General features: G+C 40.5%; 1 protein-coding gene across 1 annotated transcript in view; it reads left to right on the forward strand.

The window, feature by feature from the left end:
• LOC146753830 (uncharacterized) overlaps window positions 1–23,654 on the forward strand; it is a 44,774-nt gene extending 21,120 nt beyond the window's left edge. The window contains exon 2 of the mRNA XM_085528369.1: window positions 21,720–23,654. Coding sequence (XP_085384495.1) covers window positions 22,673–23,548 — 876 coding nt within the window. The 5' untranslated portion in view covers window positions 21,720–22,672 and the 3' untranslated portion in view covers window positions 23,549–23,654. The remainder of the gene's footprint in view (window positions 1–21,719) is intronic.
• The last annotated feature ends 1,327 nt before the right edge of the window (window positions 23,655–24,981 follow it).

Raw genomic sequence — 24,981 nt, forward strand, 5'->3', positions numbered from 1 at the left:
ATAAATACATATTTGGATAAGCAAAACTTACCATGAATTTTGAGAGTGATCTTAAAAGCTCAAGAAAATCAATTACATTTTCCTGGGTACATATTCTCTGTTGGATCTACAGCCTTTTTGTAAAATTGCTAGCTTTCCAGATAAAATGTACACAATTTCAAGTAAGTAGTACGGTTATTAACATTCATTCAGATTCTACTATTCTAATATTGGTTTAGATCAAGGCAAGTACAACTGTAAATTTTGGCAATTTCAGCTTTTAGGGGAAATATGTTTGGGGGAATTGCATCAAGTCAGGGTATACTAAAAAGGGATCTGGTTCTACTGTGGTTGTATTATGCCTTTTTCTGCCCTTTTGTGTTTTTGTTCATATGTGTTTCTTCCTTAAAAAAATAAAAATAAAAACAAAAATTGAGATTTACCCTGAAGTGAATAGAAGGGAAGTTCTTTAAGGCAGATCAGCCACTTTCATAAGTCTTTTGAGTGATCGCATTTTTAACTGGAAAGTATTTCTGCTTTATGTACTATTTTCTGTACACATTTATAAATTTTTGACAATGTAACCCATATAGAAAGTTTGGGCTTATATTAAATATAATGTACAGAACTATTAAATATAAGGTACAGAACTCTGTACCTTCTTAGGACACAGCATTTAACTGACAACACTGATATCTGAACATGAGACGTATCAGCAGTTACTGTGTTGAAAAAACTTGGAGCTGACAAAATCGGACTTGATATGCTTATGCAGATAGGAATCCTATTCGTAAACCTGCATTTGAAGTCTCTTATTTTGGCCATGATTACAAGTACGATTTACAAACAAGTACTTCTCTTGTCATCCTCCTGATACTTCAGCCAAGAAATTTTAGGACTGTAAGATAACAGAAAATAAGAGACATGATTTAAGAGGTTAAGTATCTCTACAGTCTGTTCTGTGGGCTTCAGCCTGAGATATGAAGGTGGCTGCCAACCCTCCAAAATATAACAGAAGTGGAGCAGTGAAATGAATTATAATCTTTCTTCTAGGTGTTTCATTTCAGCAGATGGCCTATAAGTTGGAACAAGATACAAACATGGTAATTATGCCTAAATATAATGCAGGTCAGTGTACATATGTATATACATGCCTTACACAATAAAGAGAACTTTTTGTTACATCATTTAAAAATATATTTGCATGGAGGAAAATGACAGGACTTAGCTCTTACTATCATTTCAGGAAAAATCTGTGTTGGGAGAAAGGAGACTAAATAATTTGAGTTTAGCTACTGAGCCAGAGTATAGAAAATAATTATTTCCATTTCTGTATGTTATTCCATCTGATTCACTGGTATTTCTGTACACATTTTTTGTAACTACACTTGACCCTATTCTACCTGTCGAGAAGCTATTCACCACTGCTGCTGTATTTCCATCTCTCTCTCTCTCTCTTTTTTTTTTTGTCCTGTCTTGCCATAAATAGTATTCTTGGCTATCCTTCTGAATAAATCTTCACTGTTAGACGATAAGGCAGTTAAGTCTGTAGTTTATCTGTCTGTGTTGCTATTTTGTAAGAAAAAAAAAATGAATTGCCAGTCCTGATTGTGAGTCTGGAACTCTGTGAGCAAAGCCCCAAGCTTCTAGAAAGCTGCTCTAAAGTCAGAAGCAAAAAATAATAAAAAAGAGCTATGAAGCACCACGTCAGCTCATATGCTCATTCATATTGGTCTAATTGCACAATTTGGGTCAAAAAACAATGTCATTTTTTTTCATATCTATGAAAAAATATCTTGTCAGATGGTGTTCAAGCAACTTCTGTTCATTTAGATGCTCATAAATTGTGCAAGTAACATTATCACCAAAATATCTCAAGGTGCTTCAAAGGCAATTATATTTCAAAACTGGGAATACCATATAAAGTGCTGAAGTGAACTTTGGTGCAGATGAGTAGAATTTGCATTTTCCAGAGGGTTGCCATGTTCTTGAACAACTAATACCTCCTGTTTCACTATTGCCAGGAACACTGATTCATAAGCCTCCCAGCCAACTTAAGAATTATAGTTGCTAAAGGTGGGTGATTTGTAAAAGAGAAGCTGAAGTCTAGAAATGAACCTGCAAAAAAGGGGGCATTTTTCAACTGTGAACACTTTGTATTCACAGCACACTGCTAATTATGTGGCAGAACTTTGTTAGTATGAAGTTCTTCTGAGAAAGAAAGGTAAGTGGTGAGTACTTTTCTTTCTCTACAAAATAACAATGTCTGCAACATATGCTCAGCTGTAAAGAACTGGGCCCAGAAAACGAGAGTTCCACACCCAGGGGGAAATACAAAGCAAGTGGCAAACCAGTGCGCAGTGTCGATAATAGGAAGAGTTCGCTTTTTATTTTTGAAATCTGAGCAGAGCATTTCACTCATTTTTATGTGTTAAAACTGGATAAGCAGTTTCACATATTAAGAAGTATTGAAATATTTATTCTTCCAAGAAAAAACGACTGATTTATAATAAACAATTATCTAAAGGTTAATTAGCTCTTCTCAGTGAGTTAACATCTTTCTTCGTCTAGGGCAATATAAATTAAACCATTACATTTCTTTTACGCTGAAGAAATCTCTCCTGAGCCTTACAAGGAGTTAAGAGCTTCTGCTGTGAGCAGAAGGATTTGTCATACATTTCAAAGCTGTTTAATATTGTTTTCTTAAAATAATTATTTGATTTAAAATTGTTTTGCATATCTTAAAGTCTCTGTATTTTAATAGCCTTGCTGATCTCTAAAGCTTACCTCGCTTGCTGGCACTTTCCTACTCCCTGGAAAACACTTGAGATATAATTTATTTATTGTAATTTCACAGTTATTTCTGCTTCATTTGTCACTAACTTCCCCTTACACAAATGCAGAAGTATGTAACAATGAAAAATAATGGGCAGGAAAACACTTAAACAAACATTTCCAAAACTGCAGGAGAGTTAGGTCTGGCATGTGAGAAAAGAATGAAGATTCAGGTCATCGAGATAAAATTGATTCCTTATTTTCTTCCAAACAGTGTTCTGCTCCTCATAGGGATACCATACCAGAAACATTACTGGTAACAAAAAGAATTAAGCCACCACTTCTGTGAATTTATACAGATCCTTGTTCCAGGAACTCTAGCAAGTCACTCTGAGAGAAGCAGCTCTTACTTTGTGAGGCCAATCTTTGTCAAATTTTCAAGGAATGATGTAACCAAGGTAATGTAATAAAAATTATTTGGCAATTTTTTGTTTACTAAAACACATCTTTGTTTAAGTTAGATTTGCTAGATCTAGACCTGAAGCATCTACAAGTGATAGTCAGTTATCTTATGAAAACTGAAATCTCAGTTCTAAGAGGAAGTAAAAGTGCCATGACACTGAGTGATGAGATACAAGACTGCATTAGCACTCACTCTCATTTGTGCTCTTTGGTGCAAGATTCAAGTCACTCACTTTAATGTTCTGTGGCTTATATGTGGGGCTTGGGCAGCTGAAGGTTTCCTGGTGCAGTTAGTGCAGGGGACAAATGGCAAGTAGGGGGAATGATTCCGTGTGTAATCAGCAATAGGCTGGTCTTCAGAGAATGTATAGTAGGAAAGATGATCTTGTTGGAAAAGAATAGTCAGAAATAAATGGAAAATGCTCACCAGTGTTGTAAGCTCACAAGAAAACGCCAAGAGGAGCAAGCAGAAAGAGAACCTTCCCTGGTGGCAGTCATCCCCTAAATGGGGTCGAGTGCAACCAAGCTCCACCCTTCCTGTCACACAGCTGAATTGCCTTCATCTGTGCTCCTGCGGCTGACTCTGTGCTTGCCTCAGGTGGTCAGTCAGAGGTTCAGGCCATGACTCAGTGGTTCCCACACACTCCCTGTCTGCACTCATCTCCTCTGCTTCTTCTTATCAGTACAAAGCCAAGCAAGGTATCTTACAACTGCTTAACTTCATCTGTTCAGCTGAAAAGAAACAGAAATGTTCCATCAAAATTATTTGAAACACTGTCTCAAATAATCAAGCTATCTTACAATTTTAAGTCTTTTATTTCAACCCAAAACCAAAATCTACTTATTTAAAATGGGTTTCAGTATATCAGCACATCAAAATGGATGCACAGGCAAATTATGACACAGTATCAACTATTGAACTAATATTCACAGACTTATCTCTTGCAGTATCAGCAGTGCTTGGATCCTCATAACTGTCAGGGATAGTTCTCCACAAGAATTTGTTGCCAGCCATGCTGTCCTGACTGACCGGAGAATTCCAATTTATTTACTCCCTTTCTTTGAGAATAAGATAATGAACTTCCTATATTAAATTGCCAGTGTGGAGGACTAGACTAAATTGTATATGGATGAGCATGAAGCTTAAACCCAAGATGAATCAGTCTTTTAATATTTTTAAAAATACATATAAATATTAACACTGCAGAAGTAAAATATAAGCTATGTTGTTGACTTGTGATTGTACCACTTTTGATGATTCCCCCTTTCCATCAAAGTCTTTTTTTAATATAAAATTTGGGTGCAAATATCCACCAGACTCTCAGACATTTACAGCAATGATTGCATTGGGAACGCTGCATATATACTGTTGTGGAGCTGAGTGGTAGTACTGAGCACTGGAATGGTTAAGAATGAACTGATGATGTCTTGCAGTTGAGGCTGCCTAAATATGTTTGAATTGTTAGTGGGTTAGCACAAAAAGGAGGAGAAGCTACTTAAGCATTTCTTACCCTGTTCAAGTTGTTTATCAAGTTCAGCCAAAGTTGAATGTTATGTTCAATGCACTTCAAGTTTTATAGGTGGTATGGGGATAGATACATGAATGGCTGTGTTAATTTTGCTTGTATTCAGCAGTTGCTAGCCTTCTTATGCTCATTATCAAAACTGAGTCTCTAGGGGCCTCAACTATTTGGGACACATACATTTAGCAACACCCTGTGTTAATATGGCTCTCCTGAGGTTGCAGCTGGGACACAGAGTTTCTGTAGCTGCTTGTGATTAGATTAAGACTTTTCTCTTTCCAACTTTAACTTCTGATGTCACTGTAGACACACAGAGCCTGCTTTTTCTTCTTTTGCCCTCTTAAATTCTGGAGACATCTCAAGAGGAAGGTGATTTCTTGACTTTTTGATTATTTCTGCTTCCAGTGATAGGTTTTCACTGTAAAGAATCTTTCACCGCTGTTCTTCTTGAAGGAATGACAGGAATATGTTCACGTTTACTGTCTCTTTTATTGCCACTTATTGTGAAAAAGGAAACCATGCTCATCAGTATGTTCACTACTATTTGCATTGATACCATCTGATTTGCTCTTATAATGGCTACTCATCCTGCTTCAGTTCAGATCTGAACTGCTAGTGTAAGCTGACTAAATACTAATGGGTTTTGAATCAATTTATTTTAGCTGAGGCGAGGAGAAGGCATTCTGGAAGAGCATCTCTGCCACTCCAAGGGAGTCTGCAATAGGGGACTGTAGTCTCCAGCAGTGAGACAGGTATGTTTCAAGAACATCTAGTGTCTATGAGTGTTGCAAGCCTATACAGGTAGAATTAGGTGTCTCAAAATCCTGTGACTCCTCTCATAGAAAAGAGTTTCCACACATGTTGTGTCTGTACTTGATGTGTCTAGATATGATTTTCCTGTGTCCAACAGGAATAGTTGTACCGATGTGCAGTCTTTCAGAATTCTGATATTTCTTGGTGCTGAAAGTGGTACTTTAATTTGCCTTTACCATGAGGTGGAAGGCTATTACACTGTCCTTGGATTTCTTTAACAGTGTTCATCACTGTGGCCTCAAGACAGGCAAAGCTGCTACACTGCAAGGAACAAGCTACAGTCCAAGGAACGATTGGATGTTGTGTTGATGGACATGGTTTAGTGAGAGCTATTGGTAATAGGTGAACAGTTGGACTGGATGATCTTTTAGGTCTTTTCCAACCTTGGCAATTCTATGATTCTATGATTGTGACTGCTTTAGCAGCCTGTTTTTTGTCTGCATTGTATGGTTACACCTTTACATCTACAAAGACATACAGAAACTATGGCTGCAAAGTGGACAGTCACTGAGTACTTCCAGAGGCAGCAGGTTGTACACTCTGACAAAGGACAGGCAGGACAGGTATAAGGCTATAAAGTTCTGTTAATAAGTGAATTGGTGGAGCTCCACACCTAGTAAAGAAGAAAAATCTGTCATTAATGTTATTTGAATGTATTTATTGCTTGCGATAACTTATTATTAGTGAAAAGTAGCTTAATTCTGCTTAGTGCTCTCATTCATTCCTCAACAACTGTTTCATTCACGTTATTCTAATTGTACTTTTTCTGAAAACATCTGAAGAAGTGCAGTGAAGTTTTTGCTTTTGTCATAAAGGGCTACAAGAACATTGCACATGAAATATGAAGAAAATTGACTACATATCTGTAACATTTGTTTCATCACATCTGCAAATTTACATGTGCTGGAAGAGCAAGCAATTTAGACATTGCCATTTCTGCAGTGTCCCTGGATTCCAAGACCATGAGTATAGGGATAGCAGAGATGTTATCAACCTCCAACAATAATCTGAAATAATGTTTACCAAATAAATACATAAATAATGAGGCAATAGCTTTTTGTCTCCTCTCTCACTATAAACTTTGAAGCTGGTTAGACTCTCTGTAGTTTGACAACCTGATATTTAATTATTAATTATCTTACTTAAGTGCTGTGGCCGTATCTTCCTCCTATCCTTGAAACTCAACTCAGAGAGAAGAAAAACACTGAAGTGGCCGCTGTGAAACACACAAACACATGAGCTGTTTTGTTGAAATACAGCTGTTTCCTTCAGGCAAAGGAATCAGAGAAGGTTATACAATTTCTTCTCTACCACACTTTCATGTTCCTTTTCTAGAGCTCAGGAGCAGGTGCTGAGCTCGTTATGGTGCCCCAGAACTGTTCTTCACAGCATGCTCTGTGGAAAGCCGTCTGAAATACTGCAGATATTCTTACTTACATGCTGGGTCAGGCTTCTCAGCTGCTGCATTGTGTGCACGAACAACTGAAGAAAGTCTGAGCTGCTCACCAGCTCCTCTCCGTCCTGTTTTACCACCCAGCTGTTAGTATTCATACAGACAGATTTATGAACATGGATTTGGTCTTTTCATAGAACAAAACATGTCATAGCCTTGTTATGGTAATACTTAGCAGTTAGGGAATTTGATCAAAATTCCTTTCTCACTCTCTCTTCTTCTCTGTCTTTATAATAGACAAATTTGGAGAAAACCATGGAATAATCACTCAGAATTTGTTTGTTCTTTGAGTTTAGTATAGAAGAAAGTATGTGTAATGTATATATGCGCTTAAATTTTAATAATGTGCACATATGTATTCTTCATTATGTTGGTATTTCCTATGTGCATTGGTGACGCTATGCTGACTGCTGACTGACATTCAGTTATACAGCTGCTATCTGACCTTTCAAGAATTTACAATAAACCTAATCTTATCTATTGTTTTATTTCCTGCCATTGAAAACAGACACTAGAAATAGTATTAAATCACTGAACTGGTATAGCATATTTTTCTTTGAAGAAGTGCATGATGATTTTCAAAATTCATTGCAAAAATTACTGGTTTCTTTGTTTCATTATTTATACATTTATTTTTATATTTATTTATTTGAAATATCTTTCCTGTATGCAGTACCTGTACACATTCAGTTGGCATATATCTGAGCAGAGCCCTGAGGAAGCACCCTGAACTGGAATTTCATAGGGTAGTCAGAGCCGGTGATTCAAGTTTCTGGGAAATCAGAAGATTCAGCAAAAGCTCTGTAACAGATTAAAAGACAAGCATTGAGTATATAATAATGCTGTCAGTTCACTTGTTTCTATTTGTTAATGTTGAGGTATCTGTTTGTTTTCCCTAAAGCTCCAAACTACCAAACACTTGTGATTGAATGAAAATCCTAACTAAGAATGTAATTGTATAACCACAGTCATCACCATCTCTCCCAGTCTGCACCTGAACTTCCTGTAATTCATTTCTATACATGAAATTCTACAGAGTTGCAGAGCTGAGTAATGGATTTTAATGGATTTTTTTTTTTTTTTTGGTCTGTATTAGTTATGAGTAACATTAAATAAATTGAAGGTAATATCTTTAGATCCATCTTATAGAGGTCTTTGATTTCAAATATGTTACAGTGTCGAAGAAAAATGTTTGTCTTACACACATGCAGTTAATCCTGTTCGTGACATTGAAAGAATCAAGGACACAATTCAGTTAAGGATATAAATGAGATTGTGTATGTCTGTACTGTTAGTTCATATTTTCATACCTGGCAGAAGTGTAAACAAACAACAATCCATCTTAAAGATATTTTTATTATGATGTAACAGATCTGAATACCCTAACAAATTCAAGTTTATTCAGTTTAATATATCAGATTTAATCAATTCCTTTCAAGTTATCATAAATATGAAATCAGGGTGATTATTTATAATTAGAGACAGAGTTTGTGGAAATTTCAAATGAATATACTTGTATTTTATACAATTTGTCTTTCTTCACCTTTTATTCAGTGTCAGTTTTAATTTATGTTCCTTTGTGGTTCTTTATCAGAACGGAGAATCTCTGTAAACTTTAAGGTTTACAAATTGTGCACCTGGGCTCTACAGAGCAAGTCTTAACAGTGAAAGAAAGAGGCAGAATATAGGCCTAGTTTTGCTTCTGTACTCTTTTCTGGAAAACAAAGCAAAACAAAACAACAAACCAACAAACAAAACCCCAACACCATAAAAAATAATAAAAAAACAACCCAACCAAACAAACAAACAAACAAAAAAACAAACGGCAAAACAAACCCAAACAACAACCAAGCATGCAACAGAGATCTTTGCCAAGGGCAGATTGATTGACTGATTGATTGATTGAGTTTATTAAATGTTAAATTACTGTATCACTGGACTTAACTGCCATATTGTGGAGTTAGTTATTGTGAGTATACTGAAGGATTGAGATTCTCAGTCTTATGGTTATTTTTTAATGTTTCTTTTTTTCTTCCTCTTTCTTTTTATTCATTTATATCTAGGGACAGAATTAGCTTAATTAAATCATGTTGTCTCCTTATGTCCAAGAACAAAAATATTACAGAAGTTAACACCGTATTCCTTTGCTCAGAAATATCTTCTTGCAAATGAGCTAAGAAAAAAAATCTCCCATCTTCAGTGACTTACCTCACAATGTTTAATTTGCAAAGCCATGAACCAATGTTATAAATATTAATATCATTGTTTAAGGAATTGCTAGATAAGCACTGGTAATCAAAGATACTGTGTGATTGTGTTTCTGCGCTGAAAAGAACCTTTGTGTTAGAAACTGTCACAGATGCATGCCAACCTTCCAGTAACTGGGTGTTTATAGACCAATAGGTGAGGTTCTCAGGGTCTTAAGTACCCTCCTTCCTCCCCTTTGTCTCTCCAAAAGTGGCTAGCTAACCTTCATTTTCCCATTTTCCTCTTGGGTCCTGGGTGTTGTGAGATGGAAAAGGAGAAATGGAGATTAGCCCTGAACACCACTGGGCTATCTGGGGACGTCAACCACCTTCTCTCAGTGAAAAGCAAGGGACTACAAGACCAGGTGATTGTCACTATAAGAGCAGTTATGTATTCATTCAGTTCTGCCTGCTTTATTTCAACTTAGTAATTTGTAGGCTTCCTAGCACCTGGTGGACACATGTCAGTGCAGTCAGAGCAGTGGTAAACCATACTTCATTAGAGTTTCTAGCACATGCCATCAGAAGCTTGAGGGTGAGGAGAAGCAGGCTGCAGTGTACAATAACTGCATACACTGTGTTAGTAGGACCCCATTAAGCTTAGAGTGGAGCTTCTACAGTCACTGACTTCTGCGTGCAAACCTGCACGGCTGTTTAGGGCAGCAAAGGAAAGCAAACTATCAGGAGAATATCCCTGTAACTTGAAACATCTTTCTGCGATCCTTTTCTTGACCGCAGAATCACAGAATAGCTGAGATTGGATGGACCTCTTGGAGAAGAACACCGAGGAGCACATCCAGACTGCTTGTGAAAATCTCCAAGTAGGAGATGCCACAACTGCTCAGGGTGATGTCTAACAGTGCTCAGTTGCTCACGCAGCATGGAAGTGCTCCTGGTGTTCAGAGAGAACCTCTTATGTTTCTATTTGAAGAAGCCCACTGCTACCATCAGTTCTTAGCTGATGTCTGGAGATTCAGTAAGCTGGTGACAACTTAAAGGTGTGTGCACATAGATAACTTAGTATCTAGGAAAGGATAGATCTTGGCTACTACTTCTTATAAGTGTAGACCTTGTAGACTATGAAATGCCTCAGGGATCTGAAGTCCCCAACAAATACTAAAAAAGCCACCTGGAATGGAAGTAAATGTCCCAACTCCTTTTCTTTTTCCACCTTCTGTCTTCCTTTCTGTCTTTGCATGTCCGCCTTTCTCTCTGTCTGTCTGTCCCTCTCTTTCTGAAGTAGAGAAATAAACTATTAAACATGATTGAGAAACTCAAGTAAACAGAACTTCAGAAAGATTTTAGTTCCAGAGTAGAGAGAAGATTTAGCAGAGAGGGTATGATTTTTTTGTTATGACTTTGCCCCATCAACATCATGTAATGCTGTGGAATCTGCTATAAAACAACATTATAACCCACAAGATAAATATTTTTTAGTTCTGTAAGCAATATTGCGAATGAGAACATGTAGCTGAAACAAATGATGATAAAACTCTTTTTTCACCAGGCCATATCAGCATGAAATATGCGTTCTGTCATTTATAACAATAAAAGGATTTATCATTAAAGAGTTGTTTATTCACACACGTTACAATTTTATATAAAAATCACAAAAATTTGGCTTAAAAGAGCAAATAACATTTGCAAACACTGTGCAGCTGTTAATGTCAGTTTATCAGTGTGATTTGGTTTTGTTCATTTACATGGCAGCTGGAGGCTTACTCTCCATGGACTTTGCAGAGGCCAGCAAAAGTCTTTCTTGTGATTTCAAAGGTTCTATTTCTTCCTGTAAGAAGAAGTCTTTCAGGACATAGTTCAATTTGTTAATGTCAGAGTATTCTGATAGGGCCTGGAGATGATGGCTGAAGGTTCTAAATGCACAAATCATCTTTTCCTCTCTGCCTCCTATACAGGGTAAGGACATAGAAAGAAATCAAAATGATCTTATTTTTAAATACCTGTCTCTGTGGCCTGTGCTGTTGACAGAACTTGTTTTTTTGTTTTGTTTTGTTTTTGTTTTTGTTTTTGTTTTTCCTGACAACCAAATAGCCTACATGGCACTCAGTTTGTGGGCACTGGATGAGGTTTGCCTTTCTCAATGGGAGAGAAGGGTCCTTGGGGAAAATCTAGTTGTGTTCACTGGGAAGGCTTTAAGCAAATACCGAAGGGGGTAAGGGGAATAGTCAGTCTTCCCATGATAAAGTGTGGGATGGCATAGGAAACAGGAACATAAAGGAACAGGGTGCCAGCAGGGGCCTTGAATGACCTGCTGCCTTGAAAGGTGCTGGCAACGCTGCAGCACATATGAAATCCTCTGATGATGAGGCAGTGACTGATGGGGCAACAAGTGAATGCAATGGGACAAATCAACTGAGTTAATTTTTAAGGAAGTGACAAGGCGAGTTGCACAACTGAACTTCCTCTACACCAATGTACACAGCCTGGGAAGCAAACAGGAGGAGACAGAAACTACTGTGCTACTGAAAAAACGATATATCTACTGTCAATGAAACCTGGCAGGATGATTCCCATGACAGCTACAAGGTGTTCACAAGAGACAGGCAAGGAGGGAGGGGACTGGGTGTTGCTATCTACCTCAGGCAAGGAATAGAATGCAAAGAGCTATCCCTAAAGAATAGTCATAAAGAGCAAGTCAAAAGATTATGGGTGACAATTAGAGACTGAGGCAGGAGAGAGAGCCTCATGATCGGTGTCTACTACAGGCCACTTGATTAAGCAAAGCCTGTCAATGAAGCCTTCTACCTCCAACTGCAAGCATTCTTCCCGCTGCGGGACTTCAACCACACAGATATCTACTGGAAAAGGAGCACAGTGAATTTTAAGCAGTCCAGGGGACTCCTGCAATGCATAGAGAATAACTTACTGAGTCAAGTAATAGATGGCAGCACTCGGGGGGATGTAATACTGGATTTGTTGCTCACTAATGGAAATAAATGACTAGTGCTATCATGATTGAGGTTGCCTAGGCCATGGTTACCATGCTACTGTTGAGTTCATGCTCTAGAGATATATAAGACATGCAAAGAGTAAAATTAGGATTAGGATTTTAGGAAAGCTACCTTCCAGCTCTTCAGGGAGTTAGTTAACAAAAATTCCTGGGAAAATGCCCTTATGGTCAGTGGTGCAGAGCAGAACTGGCAGATCTTGAAAAATGATTTCCTTGGGTCACAAGACCTCTTCATCCCCAAGTGTAACAAGTCAGGAAAAGAAGGCAAGAGACCAGCATGGCTGTACTGGGATCTGCTGGTCAAACTCCAGAGCAAGAAGAAAATACACAAGCATTAGAAAATGTGGGATAGATGAGCAGATGGTGAGATGGACTGAGAACTGTTTGACTGGCAAAGCTCAGATGGTTTTCATCTGCAGCATAGAGTCTGGTTGAAGGCCTGTAACTAGTGGTGTACCCCAAAGGTCAGTGATGGATCTAGTCTTCTTCAACATCTTCATCAATGACCTGGATGAAGTGACAGAGTCACTATCAGAGTGAGCAGGTGACTCACTATAGAGTCAAGAGGTTTGCTGGTGATACAAAGCTGGGATGATTGGCTGACACATCTGAAGGCTGTGCTGTCATTCAGAAAAACCTAGACAAACTGGAGAGTTGGGCAGAAAGGAAAGTGGTGAGGTTTAAGAAGAGCAAATGCAGAGTCTTGCACCTGGGGAGGAAAAACTGCTTTGCAGAAAAGGATCTGGGGGTCCTAGTGGGCAAGATGTTGGCTATGAACCAGCAGTGTGCCCTTATGGCCAAGAAGGCCAGTGGTATCCTAGGGTGCATTAAAAAGATCACGGCCAGCAGACTGAGGCAAGTTATCCTTCCTCTCTGTCTTGGTGAGGCCACATTTAGACTACTGCGCTCAGTTCTGGACTTCCCAGTTAAAAAAAGACTGTCTCCTAGAAGGAGTCCAGTGGAGAACCACAAAGATGATAAAGCACCTGGAGCATATCCCCCATACCAGGAAAGGCTGAGTAACCTGTGTCAGTTCAGCCTGGCGAATAGAAGACTGAGTGGGCTATTTGTTAAATATTTGTGTATATCTAAAGGAATGTGGGAGGCAAGTGGATGAGGCCAGGCTCTACTTGTAGCAATAGGATAAGGAGTAATGGTTCAGAACTTGAACAGAAGATGTTCCTTTCTAACATGTGGAAGAAGATCTTTACAGTGAAGCTGACAAAGCACTGGGACAGGTTGACCAGAGGGGCTGTGGAGTCTCCTGCTGTGGATTCAAGACTCATCTGAACACATACATGTGTGAAGTATGGTAGGGTACCTGCTTTAGCAGGGAGATTGAACTTGACGATCTCTTGAGGTCAAATCCAACCCCTGAAAGTCTATGATTTCGTGACCGTGATTTTATTCTCCCAGTGTTTCTCACAAGAGCTAGTTAATGTGCCAGTGTGTATATGCAAAGTATTATCAGAAGTTACCTGCAGTGAGAGAGACTTTAAAGTTTTGTTTATGAAGAAGAGGGCAATGCTAAAATTACGTATTTTTCCTCCTTGCTTCTAGGAATGTCAAGCTACATTACCATTTTTGTTTCTTATTTTCCTTTTAGACCAGAAGAACTGGAATGAGATGTTTCAGAATTTTGATTTTTCCAGACAGAAGAAAATATGTAATCTGAAAGTGCTAATTTGAGTGCTAATTTGAGAAAAGAGTGATTTTCTTACTTTTATATAATATATATAAATATTATATAACTATATATATGTATAAGGATTATTTTTCCATTAGAGGACATCTGATGCTGGTGGAGTTGGTTGCTTCGATGCAAATAGGGTTTATACATCTTTAAAAACACACTGATTATGTGTCAGACCAGATGAATTATTTTGAAAAGAATTCCTATATAGACTGGTTAGTATTTTCTCAGAAATAAAGCAACCAGAGCTGGGGAAGAAGACACTTTACTCCTTTGTAATACTTGGCCCTCTTCTATCACTTAGCTTTCTCTCTGTCTTCTTGACCTTTGTTCTTTCAGTCTACCAATAACCAAACTTTTACATGTTACAATAACTTACAGCATTTTCCACCTTTTCTATTTTGTTCTATTTTTCTTGAGTTCAGTTGCAAGTGCTGGGAATAGTTTTAAAGTTAACCTTTGTATTAAAAAATGCTGTAAGAAATATCTCGCTAAGGAATTACACACACACATTTCAGTCAATGTTATTTGAAACACTCTCAGCAGATCATACAATTTTTATTTGTGCCACCCGTGAATTTTTGAAGTGACTTGACTCATTTGTTTGACTGTTAATGAGTGAATTAATATAGCAGTGACTTCATTCTTCAGTAAACACAGAGATTCTATGCCATGGAACAGCATAATTGTCTTAAAGCCAATATTTAAGTCTTTTTGAAATAAAGATTAAAATATCAAAAACAGTTAGCTTTCCAAGCTATACTTTGAGATTGTAGTAGTTACTGGATCTCCAGGGAACTAAAGAACAGACATGTTACTTTAATATATCAGAAGGAAAATAGGTCTAAAATATTAATGTCCTTCAGCCTCTGGGAGTATAGACTAAAATCTTGATTTTTCAATCTAATGCATATCTTCAAAAGCATCATTAAATAATTTAACCTCAATTTCTATTCCAGTTTTAAGAATGTGAGAAAACAAGCTTATCTTCTTCTGTGACTGTTATTCTTCTTTTTTAACAAAATTATCTGCTTTTCCACTTGAGACACAAAGTTTTTGTGAGGACAAGCATTCTTTTTGTTCCAGAATTACTTTTATTCCAAGTATGTGATTACAGTGATGTAAAGCACATAGGAATACATTACTTGGATTAACAATTAAGGATCCTTTTTAACAACTCTCACTTAATATATTTCCATTCTCCACATTTTTTCAGATCTGTGCATGTTATTTGGTGTTTCTTCAATAAATCTGTGAAGAGAACAATCAGTTTCTTTGCTGAATACACTTTCATCTGGAAATGTTAGACATTTTTCAACATTGTTTTAAGCTGCCTTAACACATAGCTCTAAAAATATTTGAAGGGTGTATATTTAAGGGGTTCTTCAAAGCCTTCACAAATACTGCATTTTTTCTGGCTAAAGGAAAATCATTTGCTATTTTAAAAATATGTACATACTAACACTCATGACAATGATTAATTCAGTTTACATGAGAGACTTAGTGTAACTACAGAAGATCAGCCATGTTTATCAATCTTGTGCTAATAGCATTCCTTACTTCTCAAGATCTTTTACATCCTTGACTTGAAGTCTTTATTCTGGTAAACTTTTCCTTCAATCTGTTTGTATTTATGAGTGAAAGACTAGCAACGAAACAGAAGGAATATCTTATTTTCTGTCTCCATTAAAAAAAAATTCTTTTACAAATTTCTACTCATGTTGACTTCTCGAGATCCTGATGAATTTCAAAAGTTTTAAGTGTTTGCTTCTTTTCTTTTCCTTCTTTTCTTTTCCTTCTTTTTATCTTTTCTTTTTCTTCTTTTCTTTTCTTTTCTTTTCTTTTCTTTTCTTTTCTTTTCTTTTCTTTTCTTTTCTTTTCTTTTCTTTTCTTTTCTTTTCTTTTCTTTTCTTTTCTTTTCTTTTCTTTTCTTTTCTTTTCTTTTCTTTTCTTTTCTTTTCTTTTCTTTTCTTTTCTTTTCTTCCCTCCCCTCCCCTCCCCTCCCCTCCCCTCCCCTCCCCTCCCCTCCCCTCCCCTCCCTCCCCTCCCCTCCCCTCCCCTCCCCTCCCCTCCCCTCCCCTCCCCTCCCCTCCCCTCCCCTCCCCTCCCCTCCCCTCCCCTCCCCTCCCCTCCCCTCCCCTCCCCTCCCCTCCCCTCCCCTCCCCTCCCCTCCCCTCCCCTCCCCTCCCCTCCCCTCCCCTCCCCTCCCCTCCCCTCCCCTCCCCTCCCCTCCCCTCCCCTCCCCTCCCCTCCCCTCCCCTCCCCTCCCCTCCCCTCCCCTTCCCTTCCCTTCCCTTCCCTTCCCTTCCCTTCCCTTCCCTTCCCTTCCCTTCCCTTCCCTTCCCTTCCCTTCCCTTCCCTTCCCTTCCCTTCCCTTCCCTTCCCTTCCCTTCCCTTCCCTTCCCTTCCCTTCCCTTCCCTTCCCTTCCCTTCCCTTCCCTTCCCTTCCCTTCCCACATTTTCTTAACAATTTTATGAAATTAGTTATTTCAGATTATGTACATGTGTTAATATAATGTATAATAATTCTGGATTTACAGTCTATCAGGTTTCTTATATGCTCTGGAACATCCAAGTTCTGTAAGAGCTTGACTGTGCATCCATAACAATCATCTTAGGAATGTAACTTTGTTCCTATGTGCACATTTATATTTTTATAATCTTGCTTGTTTTCAAAATTTCAATCAAAACTATAAGCAGCAGAATACTGAAAAAGGGATTCTAATCTATTCTGCTTGCTGGATGATTAGCTCAGATAGACTGAATCGCTGGAGAAGGTGATGAGTTTTTTTCACTCTCATTCCTCTTACATATCACCAATATCAAGCCACACATCAAAATTACAAGTAATTTCCACATGAACCATTAAAGATATCTACAAAAAACTCAACAGTTGTATATGGTCTTCTTTGGATACAGTAGGATGATGTTGTAATAAAAGACACTTTCAGAACCAATAAAAGCCACGAGTGTTACCACCAGTTGTTTCAAAGAAAATCATAGGATGTTCCACAGGAATACAGGTGCTTAGATCTCTTATTTGGTGAAGCATACTTTACAAGCATTGCAGGCTTATGCCTAAGAGTTTGTAGATCTTTTAATCAGGTTAATTGTAACTGGAATAATACACAGAATCACTGAAATAAAATGAACATAATTCAGTAATTATTCAGCGCATTTGAGCAAATGTACTTAAGAAGTGGCTTTACACTTAATGTTTTTTGTGTTATAGTTTTAAGCAATTGGTATGTGGCATTAAATAATTAAAAGTTTTAAGTGTAAATGTGCAGCTATTAACTGCAAAATCAAGTGGTAATTTTTTAACCTGAAGGCTGAATATACCCATTCAGTTCTGACTTACTGCTGCAATCAATCCATGGAGTCTGCACACCAGGGCAGATATTGACTGGGGCCCAGGGAATTCTCTATAGGCTCTTGTCTGATCCTCCAAATTTTTCAAGCCATGTGACTATAATTCTGCATGTTCTATCTTATTCCCTTTGTATTTGGAACTGTCTCTTTGAAGAAAGACTATATGTACACATATACATATATATATACATATATATTTTTATGCACCAACATGTCCACTGCAGACTTGAGCAATATTGCATGCCATTGAGTACCCAAACGTAAACAATGAGGCTTAATCTGTATTGCTAAATAAAATAAACCAAGGCCCGTTATCTGGTTCCAAGACAGGTAGTTTTGGTTGAGTGCACACACCTCACTTTTCTTTTCTTGTCCATAGGTAGATCTCCTAAAACAGAACATTCACACTGGAATCTTTCTAATAGGAATGAATCTTGGAGTTTACTCACCCTCCAATTATGTTTGAACAGTTGGCCTGTTCAAAACAGCACCAATGAGCCACCAACTACAGAGAAAGGCAGGCAGCATGGGAGTATTCCCACAGTACATGGGAATACATAGTGGAATGGAGTAAATTTTTTCCAGTTGTAAAGCAGATCTATTTTTGTCTAAATCTTACATTTCCACTCTACTTTGATAACAGACCTATATTTGCATGAATGCTTCTGCAAATATGTCTAGAAAATCACTTTTTGTATGAAGAATGTTCTTTAGTCCATGCTTGCTCAACAAACATTACTCTTCAACTAAAGCAATCACTTGGGATCTGGAGCTCTCTCTCATGAGCCAAAAGAGAAGAAAACTGTTAGACAAATTACTGCATACTATTTTTTATAGGAATTGGAGGAAGCTGACTATATTTCTGGAAGAGTAAGAGCACAAAGTGACAGAATTTAAATGTGAAGATATTCTGAGTATATCTAGAAAAATATTCTGAAATAGATACACAATAGCATATATATTCCAAAACAGATATGCTATTACAATATTATGGTTTGTAAGTATTTATGATTTACAAGCATTTATAATTTTTGCAGGCACTGGTGCTGATTTCATGAGTATAGGCTGTAGAAAGCACTGTCACTTCTTTCCAGTTAGAAATCATTTATTTAGGTAGGACCACATAAATTTTTATTTCTTCTCATTTTTATTTTTTTTTCACATTGAAATCTTACTTTAACAACATGTAGTGTAGGAATTTCTTTTCTTCCTCTTGAGGACTGTTGGACAGTTTGGGATGTTAAAAATATCTCTAGGCACAGTTTTAGCCCGGTTTCCTGAGGAAAGGAGGCTTAGGTATTCTTGCTGTCTGTGTGCCTGTGCCTCTTTCACAAGTGCCCTGCAGTTCCTTTGACAGTTTCAGCAAAATTTGAAGAAGACATCGAGGTTTCAAAGATGTTAAGCTCTTTCAACTGACCTTCACAAAATGTTGCACAGGGACATAATTCAGGATCAAGACCTGTTTGTCTGATTCATCTTGCTCTGCTTAGGCTCACCCAGCAGCCAGGAAACAGCTCTTGACCAGGCAGTTAGCTCTTAGAGAGCTGCTGATCAGTTGGCATTGCTGCAGTTTTCACCAAGCCACAGTGCATGCTGTTTCTTCTTTGGCTGTCAGGCCAGGAAAATACAGATAGGAACCTTTACAGGTTGTGGTGAGGGTCATGCAGTAATGAGAAGGTGGCCGTCTAGGGAAGGGCACTGGGGTTCAACCACTTTGTAAAGCATATGTGTATATACAAACTTCACCAGCTGTATTTGTTCCTTGCTGTAAAACAACTTAAATGATGAGACTAAATATTGGGTTCATTAGTCACTTTCTAACACAACTTTCAAAACTATATACACAGTTTATCTATTAGAAAGTGAATAGTATCTAAAATATACAGAAAGAGACGCATATCCAAAATACCTATGAACATGTGTGTGAGCCTAAACATGTACACATACTTGCATATGAATACACTAATCTGGGAACTCTCGTACTCTAATGTGAGTAGTTTATTAAAGAGCCCTTTGAATACTATGATCTGGTTATTTCCAGTGCATTTTGGCAGCAGTGTTAAATCACCCTAGGGTGGCTGAGCAGAGTTTTTGACAACTAAATAAGACTAAAGACCACCAATATTATTGTAAAGCTTGCTGGTTTGTGCAAATAATTTTTTTTATAATCTCTGTTATTTGTCACCAGAGGTCTTATATTACATGATTATGCTGTGAGCTGCAAACAAGCTGCACAAGGGTAGTGGTGACAGAAATATTTTAGTGGCTCCTGTAAGAAGCTTTATTTCTGAAAAAAAAGTCAAAAACTATTTTGCAAATTTTTTACTTGCCTAAAATATGTTTTAAAATGTGTTAGCCACTTGCCTTTACTCTTTACCATGAGCTGCTTTCTGTCTTTGGTTAAGAACCAAATAAATGGAGCCAAGTGTTTAAGGCAACAATTTACTATTGAATTTCATGAAAAGTCCATATTAAAGAAGAAAAAAAAAAAAACTGAAAGGAGAAAAAAAATAGGCATTCAGAGGGCATAGCAGAGTGGACAGCAATGTCTCACAAGTAACACCAGCAGGCAGGAAATAAGATATATTAAATTCAAAGCAGCCATTTGTGTCCTCTGTCTCTCCAAGAATGCTCATACAAATCCAGCTGGCACCAAAGGTACTTTCTCCAGCCACATCTGCCTGACGCATTTGGCTGTCTGAAACTTTTTTTTCCTTAAAGAAAGGTCTAAATGCTAAGAAAAGTAAATTCATTTATTTCAGGATTTCAAGGAACAGATAATCCACCACGTGGCAACTTTTCTCCTCAGCAGCTTTTTCCTACTGTTCTAATGATGAACAGGAACCAGCGAGCAACCATGACTGTCATACTTCATATTATTTCCGATTATTACTGTATTTCCGTCAACTATTACATATCATACAAATCACTGTGGTTTTCCTTATCTGGCAAAATGCCCAGTTACTAGGTTGAAACAATACTGAACTCCTGCTGTTGCACCTAGAAAGCTCCAAAGCAAAGACAGTACATCAGTGAACAAGTAACTGCTCATACTGACCATACGAAGAAGTGCCTGGGTAACAGCAAGTTGTTCCAACATGTCTTCATGATGCTGAAAATTACTTAAATTGCAAATGGCTTGGCCAGCTCCTTCCTTCATCTAACTCTGTTGACTTCTGCCTTGAGGTCAGGGAGAATAATGACTAGAAGTCATCTGTAGCCTTGAAACATTAATCTGAATTTTTAAATGTCTTGCTTGGAAGTGAGTCTGATACTAGCTATCCTTATTTGTAGCTGCAGGACAAAATGGGATTACGGCATTTGAATTCCTTGTTTTTCAGCTCATGACAGTAAATGTTATTTATCAGCTTGAAATAAATGCCTTTTGTAAAGCTGATCGCATATGGTCATTGTGGAAAATTGCATACAGATTCCCAGTTCAGTTTAAGTTAAATGTTATGCAAAAACTCAAAATGACAATCAGTACTCTGTTGCACAAAAGAAGAACTTTACAAAAAAAGCTCATTCTTCAATCAATACCTTTATGTCTGCACAGCATCAGGCAATCAAATCTCAATAAACCATAAGAAATAACAAATAAGCATAAGAAAGTACAGCTGAAATACTCTAAAAAGTTAAGGCCAAGTAATTACACCCTTAGAGATATATTTACTATAAAGAAGTGTTTTCCTTGAGGGAATTTGAGGTTAACCACATGGCACACTGACCTAATCTTCTAAAGTACAAGAATGAAACACTTCTGATGAAGTATGGCATTTCTACATACATTTGCAGCAGAGGACAACAAACTAAAAGGATCTGTAGGTTATTTGGTAGTCTTCAAAAGTAACTGTAGTTATGCAAGTTAATATAACAGTGAACATTCAAGTGTAAATTTTTAGGACATAAACTGAGCAGCGATGAAGCCAGGAAATCAATTCCCTTAAGTAGAACAGTGACTCATTGCAGCATGAATCATTTACGTCCAAAAGCAGAACTGGACCTATTGTGTTTTGCACTGTGTTAATATTTCCATGGTAAAACATTGTCTTCAAGGCTTCGAGGTATGGAAAATGGATTTTTTATTAATATTGGTTACACAAAACACCAGGTCAATGGCACAAATTTTAATTAATGTAATAGATGTTTTCCCATGCAAAAGCAGTTTGGGATTTCCTCTAAACTAAGTAAATTTAATATTCAAATGAATATTTGAAACATATTTACTACTTGTGAACATCAGAGGGAACACATCTGTCTGTTTGAAGGTATCTCATGATCTTGCTTCTGTATTTTTATTAATTCCTTCCTCTTTCTCCCTTCCCAGTTCTTTCTACCTTGTAGCTGTCATGTTAAAACGACATTATTTTATTATTATCTGATTTTTTTTTCTTTTCTTTCTTTCTATTTTTGTTTTTTTTTTTTTTATTTTAAGCCTATATTGGAGGACCGAGGGCTCATGCACTCTCTCACAGGAGTCCTTAAAGAGTAGCCAGCTTTGCTGCACTCCTTTTGTCTCAAAGGATGGCTTCCCAGAGGATCACACCCAGTAATCCCTTAAAAAGCCTTCAGTTTGCTCTCCTGAAGTTCAGGGTCATGACTTTGCTTTTTGCTGGGCCTGTTGCCCTCAAGATCTCAAACTGCACCCCAGCGCGTGCTCTCTGCAGCCCGGGACAGCTCCAATCTTCACCTCTTTCATGAGCTCCTCCACACTGGTGAGCACCACGTCCAGAAACACATCTCCTCTGGTCCTTCTGCCTCATACCTGCATCAGGAAGTTATCCCTATTGCACCCAGGAGTCGCTGGGATTGCTTGCAGCTTGCCTGAGTTCAGTATCCGTGGCTGACAGCCGTGACCCTGCCAAAAATCAGCCCAGGAAAGTCAACGGTCTGGTCGGTGAACAGCAAGTTCTTAACTTCAGTGGGATTCTAAGAAGGTTCACAGCAACGCGGAAAAAGCTAGGGAAAGGTATTTCGACCGTAAGCCAGCCTCCCTCTTTCAAAACCCAAAAGGAGAAGAACGAGTCAACAGACACTCAGAATGGGGTGAAATTTTTGTTATTTTTGTTAATTTCTGCCTGATTGAAAGGGAGAATGGAAAGGGGTACTGATGGATCGTTGGCCAAATAGGAGCCAGCAGATGGCATCCTGGCTCGTCTCGGGCATGGTGTGGCGGGCAGGACTAGGGAAGTGATCCTGCGCCCGTGCTGTTGTTGTGTGAGTAGCAGTCCCGGCTCTGTCCTGGAAGGAGAGACGATGCTCCCGTCCTCTCGAGAGCTTGGCTGCTGTTCATCGGGCTCTTTCCGGCGTGCCCAGGTCTCTGCTGTAGCGGGGAGCCCAGAGCTGGGCGCTGTGTCTCAGCGGGGCTGAGCGGAGGGGAACGGAGCGATGTCGTCGAGCAGCATGCTTGGAACGCTTCTCCTGGCGCGGTGCAGGGAAGTGCTGCCCGTCGAGCTGAGAAGAGCACAAGAGCCGTGCGGCGCCTCGGCCTTGTGCCCCGTCCCCGCGCTGTCCCCGGCTGAGCTCGGGCCGCCCGCTCAGCAGCAGGGCCCGTCGTGGCCGCGGGGCTCGTCGCGGCGCCGCTCGTGGTCCCCGGAGCCCCACTGCCGCTCTTGGACCTCCCTCAGCCAGTCCTCGGCTTCCTCGGCGTCCCGGCGGCGGCCGTTGGGCTCCGGCCGCCAGGAGAGGCCGCGGACGAGCCGGAGGGGGCGGCCGGAGGGGCTGCGCCGACGAGCTGGCGACACGCTGCGGGAGCGGGAGCGGGAGCGGGAGCGGGAGCGGGAGCGGGAGCGGGAGCGGGAGCGGGAGCGGGAGCGGTGCGGGGATCTTTCCCGCAGCCGTCGGCTCCTCCGGAGTCTTCTCCGCGGCCGGCGGGCGATGGCGGCCGCTGGGGCCGCTGGCGGCGGTGGCGGCGGTGGCGGCGGTGGCGGGATGCTCACCGGAGCGCCGACGAGCTGGCGGCACAGCGGGCAGTCGACCCCGTCGGCGGGCCAGTGCTCGGCGCAGCTGGCGCACAAGGTGTGCCCGCAGGGGAAGACGCGGGTCGGGGCTTGCGGCGGGCCGAGGCACAGGGGGCACGTCGCCTCCTCGTGGGCCTCTGCCGGCCGCGCCTGTGCCTCCCGGCTCCCGCTGGCATCCGCCTCCTGGCTCATGGCCGCGGCTGCCCTGGCACGGAGGTGCTCGCACAAACAAACGGGTCACCCGCTGGAGGCTGCCTCCGGGCCTCGGCACCTCTCGCGTGCCGCGTGTGTGTCCCACCAGTGACGGGCACCCCGTCTGCCTCTGGCAGGACTTGAGCTGGATCCTCCCTCGGTGACTCTGGAATCAGCTCGCAGGACTCTCACTGGCAAGGCTGGCAAGCTCTCGACGTCTCGTGTTCCGGCAGGAAGACGCTGACGCCTCGAAAGTCCCCAGCAGGACTGAAGGTGGGCTGGGTGCTCGGCGGCACCTCTAGGCACCTGCCCTATTGTGAGGTCACGGGGCGACTGTGACTCTCGGCTGACATCACCAGGCACGCAGCTAGAGATGGACGTTTGCTTCCCGGCACTTGTGGCCATAACAGTTCTGCTGTCTGCTTGCCAGAGTCCACCCAAGGACTTTCACGGGGTTCGCTTAGTGCAAATAGAACAAACGCGGGTAAACTACATTTCAGTTCTGTCCGTTTATTTTGACCCTGTACCACGGGAAGACGCATTTGCTGTAGTCGGTTTCACTGTATTTCACACAATCACAGAATCACAGTGGTTGGAAGGACCATCGAGTCCAACCCCCCTGCCAAAGCAGGTTCCCTACACCAGGTCGCACAGGTAGGCGTCTGGGTGGGTCTTGAACATCTCCAGAGAAGGAGACTCCACAACCCGCCCTGGGCAGCCTGTCCCAGTGCTCCGTCACCCTCACCGTAAAGAAGTTTTTGCGCGCATCCGTACGGAACTTCCTGTGCTCCACTTTCTGGCCGTTTCCCCTTGTCCTGTCTCCACACGCTGCTGAAAAGTGGCTGGCCCCGCCACTTTGCCCCCACACCTCAGATATTTTAGACCTGGATCAGGTCCCCTCTCAGCCTTCTTTTCTCAAGGCTAAGCAGAGCCAGTTCACTTAGCCTTTCTTCTTAGGAGAGATGCTCCAGGCCCTTCAGCATCTTTGTGGCCCTCCGCTGGACTCTTTCCAAGAGATCCTTGTCTTTTTTGTACTGGGGAGCCCAGAGCTGGGCATGGTACTGCAGATGAGGCCTTACCAGGACAGGGCAGAGTAGAGGGGGAGAATCACCTCCCTCGACCTGCTGGTCACGCTCTTTTTAATGCACCCCAGAATGCCACTGGCCTTCTTGGCTACAAGGACACACTGCTGGCTCATAGACAATCTGTCGTCCGCCAGGACACCTAGGTCCCTCTCTGCAGAACTCCTCTCCAGCAGGTCATCCCCCAGCCTGTACTGGTGCATGCAATTATTTCTCCCTAGGTGCAAGACTCTACGCTTGCTTTTGTGAAACCTCATCCGGTTTCTTCCTGTCCAGCACTGCCAGCTCCCTCAGCACCTGTGGATGCACCCTGTTGGGTCCCACAGGTTTATAAACATCGGTGTTGCCTCGGCACTCACGGACCACCTCTTCTCTGACTAAAGAGCAGTCTTCCATTCCCCAGACCCTCTCGCTAACCTCCATGGCCTGGGGTTCTTGAGGATGAGCTTTTTCACTGAAGACA

This window comes from Coturnix japonica, chromosome Z (assembly GCF_054131305.1).
Source record: "Coturnix japonica strain WE chromosome Z, WE-NBRP24, whole genome shotgun sequence".
In the NCBI taxonomy this organism is placed as follows: domain Eukaryota; kingdom Metazoa; phylum Chordata; class Aves; order Galliformes; family Phasianidae; genus Coturnix; species Coturnix japonica.